Here is a 5,891-nt window from a genome sequence, read left to right on the forward strand (position 1 = left end):
ATGATCCTTGGGGTCCCTTCCAACCCGGGTGATTCTGTGATTCTGTGATTCTGTGCTTGCTCATTTTGCATTGGTGTGGCTTCACTTTGCCTAGCATACGTGAGCTCCACAGTATTAGAAGGATATAAAAATAAGAGAATGTGCCCAAAGGAGGACAACCAACAAAGTTGGTTAAAGGACCAGAGAGGGAAATATTGGAGTGCATCGAGAGGAGGGCCACAAAGATGATCAAAGGGCTGGAGCACAGCCCTGTGAGGAAAGGTTGAGGGAGCTGGGCTTGTTTATCTTGGAGAAGAGAAGGCTCCAGAGAGACCTCATTGCAGCCTTCCAATATTTGAAGGGAGCTCAGAAGCAGAAGGGGGATCAACTTTTTACACCATCTGATAGTGACAAGATAAGGGGAAATGGCTTTAAGCTAAAAGATGGGAAATCCAGTTCAGATGTTAGGAAGAAATCTTTTACTCAGAGGGTGGTGAGGTACTGGAACAGGATGCTCAGAGAAGTTGTGGATGCCCCATCTTGGGAGGCATTCAAGGCCAGGTTGGATGTGGCCTTGTACAACTTGATGTAGTGATTGGCAACTGTCCCCAAGGCAGGGGGTTGGAATTAGATGATCTTTAAGGTCCCCTCCAACCTGAGCCATTCTGTGACTCTGTGATATGTATGAGGAGCAGCCACGGTTTGTTCAGCTGAGAGAAGACAGAGGGGAGGCTTCGTGGCAGCCTGCAGCTCATTCGTGGCAGCCCACAGCCAACTTATGATCTCTGCTGTTTGGTGACAGCAACAGGGCCCAAAGAAACAGCGCAGAGCTGTGTCAGTAGGGTCAGGCTGGGGGTGAGGGAAAGATTCTGCACCAGAATGTGGGCTTGGAACAGGCTCCCCAGGGTGGTGGTCGTGGTTCCAAACCCGTCAGTAGTGCTGAAGAAGCATTTGGACAATGCTCTTAGAGTTGTGGTTTAACACTCACCTTGCCCTTTGTGGAGTCGGGAGCTGGACTCAGTGCTTGCCATGGGTTCCTTCCAACTCAGTTATCCTGTTTTACAATGGTCAAACAAAAGTAAATGCTGACAGATGGTCAGATATGTATGAGCATGCAGCGTACATGGAGGTGATGAAGTGTGCGTGCACACACGTGTGCTCATGCCCTGTACTCCATCAGTCAGCTTTACACACACACACACACACAAACCTCTTTGCAGCCACTGCTGAGCCTTTTGCACTGATCTGCTGATGTTTCCAGTCCTCCCAGCACGTGAGGAGGGCGTTCTCTAGACATGTAGTCTCTGAAGCAAGCACTTCTGGGCACATCATCCAGGTTGCCCTCTTCTGCAGCAGTTGGTGCTGGGAAGGACGAGGTGTAGGAGCCTGTTGTAACCATGGCTGCTCCCCTTTCAGACATACATTTCTCCTTGCCAGGGTATGTTCCTGTATCTGTTTCTTTCTCTCCCTGTATTTGTCCACTGTAATGTTCATTACCATCATCTCCTCTTCCTTCTCCTTTTCCTCTTCCTCTCTTCCTCCTCCTCCTCCTCCTCCTCCTCCTCAGATCCTCAACTCTTGAAGACAGTATTAAACAGTACGAGCAGGATCTGGCCAGGAAGCTGTACCAGTCCCGGCAATGGGCTCCTGCTCCCGGGGCCAGGCCAGCTCAGATGCCTAGTCCAGTGCAGAGTCACGCCTCGAGAACCCCTGGGTCAGGAAACCAATCCAGGTGTGCACAGCCCCATCCCTGCCAGCTGCATGCTCCGTCCTGTCTGTGTCCCCCATCCTAACACCGTGCTCCCAGCTGCGTCCTTGTAGGGCTAGGGAGGATTCAGTGGTGCTGGAGTTCATTTCCCTAAGGTACCACAGACTACTGGCAGTCAGTGGGGATGATGGGTGGACGCTGGGTCTGTCTGGTTGGGTGGGAGCCGGCGTTTGTGAGGGCTGAACCCCCTTTTTCAGAGGTGATTTAATGTCCCAGTGGCAGCAGAGGGATAAAGCGTGGCACACTTGAGAACACAGGAGAGTAAAGCCCTGAAAGCTCACCTAGACATTGAGCCCTGGCAGTTCCCCTTCACGTTCCTCAATTTGGATTGCTCTCTGTCACACACGGCGCCTCTGGGAAGGCCTCCAGCATCTCAGTGGGTTGATGCTGAGCTCCAGGCTCTGTTCAGCACACGTGACAACGTGTGCATTTCAGGACAGTAACGTCTGATGGCAGCAAACTGAGCTGTTCTCTCCTGCTCTGAAAGTCTGTCTGCTGCGGGGAACCGAGGGTTCGTCTGGCCTTTCTGAGCTCAGCTTGTTGACTGTGGTTCAGCTGCTGGGCACAGAAGACGGCGTTCATCTCTTATAGAGAAAGCAATGTCTGATGTCTTTTTCTCCTTCCGTTCCTCCTCCTTTCTGAGACAGGATGAAATCCCTTGAACAGGATGCTCTTAAAGCCCAAATGGTCATTGCCAAGTCCAAGGAGGGAAAGAAGCGCAGCACTCTGGAGCAGGTGACAGAGTCACCTTCACCCGTTCCTACCCCGTCACCAACACCACTGGAAGGTACTGTACAGCAGCTTCTGAGGAAGAGTTAATGCTTCTGCAGGTTAATTGGCTTGAAAGAAGATGGGCAGGATGCAGTTTATTCATTCAGCTGAGGCTGGAAGGACCTGGAAGGATCTCTGAGCACAGGAGATGTTTCTAACAAACAGAAAACTTGAGATACCAAAACATGGTTGTGGGAAACAAGAGCAGAGTTGAAGAGAAAAGAGAAAAAAAGAAAGGAAAAAAAAAAGAGGCATTTGTTTTGAGAGTGTCTGTTGTGAGTCTGGTCCTTTATCACACTTAAACAACTGCTGAATGGAAGGGGCAGGCATGTGTGTGTGTTGCATGTAATACAGACGTTCAGTGAACAGTGTTTTTGTGTCATCTTTTGCAGATTGCAGTCCCAGGAACGTCACTTCACCAGGAAGGCTGGTATGAGACGTTCTGCTTGCTTTTGTTCTCTCTGTAAGCTTGGGATTTCTCCGTTACTCACCTTGGGTGTGGATCGTGCATCTGGGCTACGAGGTCCCTATGTAAATACTCAGCCTGAGGCAGAGCTGTGGCACTGTGGCTGGAGCTCTGCCCTTTGCTAGAGACATCCCCTTTGTACAAACAGGCAGCAATGTCTGTTTCCCCCTTCTCTGTTTTATTCTCTTCTCAGTAACACGAAACCAAACACTTGAGCTGAAATCAGCATCTCACTTTTTCTAAGTGCTCTATAAATGCAGCAGGACGTCGTTGCAGAGAACTGTCAAAATTGGTACAACAGAATGTGGGACCTGGTTCTGCCCAAAGTCACACACCAGCTCTGAATTAAGTGTCAGCTGTGCTGGAGCTGTCAGGAATCTTGCTGCTGATTTTTTTCCATACAGAGAGGGTTCTTACCTAAGCTAGTGCAGATGTGCAGCTCACTGGAGCACGTCGTGTTTTCTATGCAGCTTGGAGCACCTACCCTGAGAGCAGGGCAGACAAAAGGCAGAGCCCCAGTGTCCCTGAGATGCCTTCTTTCCCAGAGGCTGGATCCAGACACCGTTGACACTAACTGTGAATGATGCTTTGCTGCTAACTCTCCATAGATCACTCAGGGTGCTGTTGTGTGTCCATCCACTCCTCTCTCCTCACTCTCTCTTTTCTCTCTCTTCTCATTTACTGTCCCTTCTAGTCCATGTCTGAAAAGAAGTTTGACTACCGGGAATTTGCTGCTATTCCTTCCTCCAAACCTGTTTACGAAATCCAGGTATTCACTGCATGCTGAATTTCTGCCTGCTGTCGGATGGGTCAGGGCTTGATTTAGTGGAAGTGCTGCATATGATGTGACGACCCTCAGAGGCTGAATGGTGTGAGGAAGAGCTCTTCAGGGTGCCCCCCGTGTATGGGGCAATGACAGCTGGCCATGCTGCACTGAGGAGCCACTGGAGGCGTCAGTCAGGTGTTAAGAAGTTGGTCCAGATGGTTTTAAAAGCGATGGCAAAGCCTTTGCAAATACAAAGCAATCACATTTTCACCTTAACTGATCCTGAAATGTTTTCAAGCGAAAGATGAGAACTGAAAGGGAAGGAGAAAAGGTTGCCAACTAATTGCAAATGGGAGCTGGTGTTAACTTCAGGGTGGAATTATCCAGCAGCCTGCCCCAGAAGCAGCTGTGCTGACAGCTTTCTAAGTTTTAGCTCTGCTGCAGATAATCATGAAGTAATAAGTTCATATGGCATTATTAAAATGAATAGTGAGCTCTTCTGAAACGTTTGCTAAGCTTAGGGTAAGTATTAAGTACAAATTTGGATTAATAGATGAACAAATGCAGAGCACTTTGACTTCTCTGTCCTTGAAGCACTGTGTGCAGATAGGCTAAATTTTCTGTAAGAGCAAAATAAATAGGGCTTGGGATATTGATACCAGTCCCCAAGTTTATCATCCTGTGTGGATGAGGAAGGAACTCCTGGATGAACAGAATCCTGTCCACCTGGGAAGACTATAGGAATGTTGTCAGGGCCTCTGTGGATGCAGTGAGAAAGGCAGAGACCTTCTGGGAATTAAACCTTGCAAAGGAGGTAAAGGACAACAAAATAAGAGGTTTTTTAAAGTATGTCAACAGTAAAAGGAAGACCAGGGAAGATGTGGGTCCCCTACTGAATGAAGTGGGTGCCTTGGTAACAGGGGATGCTGAGAAGGCAGAGATTCTGAATGCCTGCTTTGCTTCGGTGCGTAATGCTAAGTCTAGCGCTTGGGAATCCCAAACCCTGCAGGTAAGAGAGAGTGTCTGGGGAAAGGAAGGCTTTCCGTTGGTTGAGGTGGGTCTGGTTAGGGAGCACGTAGCCAAAATCAACGCTCACATCCACGGGCCCCAACGGGATGCACCCACGTGTGCTGAGAGCGATGCAGCGATGATTGCTGAACTGCTCTCTGGTTGGATACCTGTGTTCCCCAAGGTTCAGTGCTGGGTCTGGTCTTGTTCAACATCGTCATTGATGACCTGGATGAAGGGATAGAGTCCACCCTCAGCGTGTTTGGTGATGATACAAAGCTGGGAGGAGTGGCTGACATGCCTGAAGGCTGTGCTACCATTCAACCAGACTTTGACAGACTGGAGAGTTGAGCAGGGATGAACCTGATGAGGTTTAACAGGATCAAATGTTGAGTCTTGCACCTGGGAAGGAATAACCGCAGGTATCAGTAGAGGTTGGGACGTGAGCTGCTGGAGGGGAGCTCTGCAAAGAAGGACCTGGGGGTCCTGGTGGACGACAGGTCGGCCATGAGCCAGCAGTGTGCCCTGCTGGCCAAGAAGGTCAATGGGATCCTGGGGTGCATTAAAAAGAGCGTGGCCAGCTGGTTGAGGGAGATGTTCCTCCCCCTTTACTCTGCCCTGGTGAGGCCACATTTAGAACCCTGTATCCAGCCCTGGACTCTGCAGTTCCAAAAAGACAAGGATCTCCTAGATGGAGCCCAGCAGAGGGGCACAGAGATGATAAAGGGCCTGGAGCATCTCTTGTATGAGGAAAGGCCGAGTAACCTGGGGCTGTTCAGCCTGGGGAAAAGAAGACTGAGAGGGGAGCTGATAAATGCTTATAAATTTCTAAAGGGAGGTGGGAGGCAGGTGGATGAGGCCAGGCCCTTCTCAGTGGTGTGTAGCAGTAGGACAAGGAGTGACAGCCTAATAGCTGGACACAGGCAGTTCTGTGCTAACACACGGAAGAACTTTTTTGCAGTAAGGGTGATGGAGCGCTGGAACAGGTTGCCCAGAGAAGTTGGGTCTCCACCAGAGAGATACTCAATGCCAACTGGATGCCCACCTGTGCGACCTGTTGTACGGAACTGCTTGGGCAGGGGGATTGGATTCAATGATCTCTTGAGATCCTTTCCTACCCCTTTGATTCTGTG

General features: G+C 49.8%; 1 protein-coding gene across 1 annotated transcript; it reads left to right on the plus strand.

Annotated features, from left to right (window-relative positions):
* Positions 1-584: 584 nt before the first annotated feature.
* On the plus strand, positions 585-5,021 carry LOC122192569 (protein scribble homolog). Its single transcript, XM_042893143.1, has 4 exons — positions 585-1,711; positions 2,395-2,534; positions 2,911-2,948; positions 3,679-5,021. The coding sequence occupies exons 1-4, from the start codon at positions 1,653-1,655 to the stop codon at positions 3,769-3,771; spliced, it is 330 nt and encodes a 109-aa protein (XP_042749077.1). The 5' UTR covers positions 585-1,652; the 3' UTR covers positions 3,772-5,021.
* The last annotated feature ends 870 nt before the right edge of the window (positions 5,022-5,891 follow it).

The sequence above is a fragment of the Lagopus leucura genome, unplaced genomic scaffold (genome assembly GCF_019238085.1).
Source record: "Lagopus leucura isolate 7727_CA_CO unplaced genomic scaffold, USGS_WTPT01 57542-0_obj-0_obj, whole genome shotgun sequence".
Classification (NCBI taxonomy): Eukaryota; Metazoa; Chordata; class Aves; order Galliformes; family Phasianidae; genus Lagopus; species Lagopus leucura.

Excerpts from the sequence above, each read along its gene's own strand:
- LOC122192569 (XM_042893143.1), top strand. The coding sequence starts at position 1,653 with ATGCCTAGTCCAGTGCAGAGTCACGCCTCGAGAACCCCTGGGTCAGGA. Across the intron at positions 1,712-2,394 it reads GGGTCAGGAAACCAATCCAG|GATGAAATCCCTTGAACAGG; the intron begins GTGTGCACAGCC and ends TTTCTGAGACAG. Across the intron at positions 2,535-2,910 it reads GTCACCAACACCACTGGAAG|ATTGCAGTCCCAGGAACGTC; the intron begins GTACTGTACAGC and ends CATCTTTTGCAG.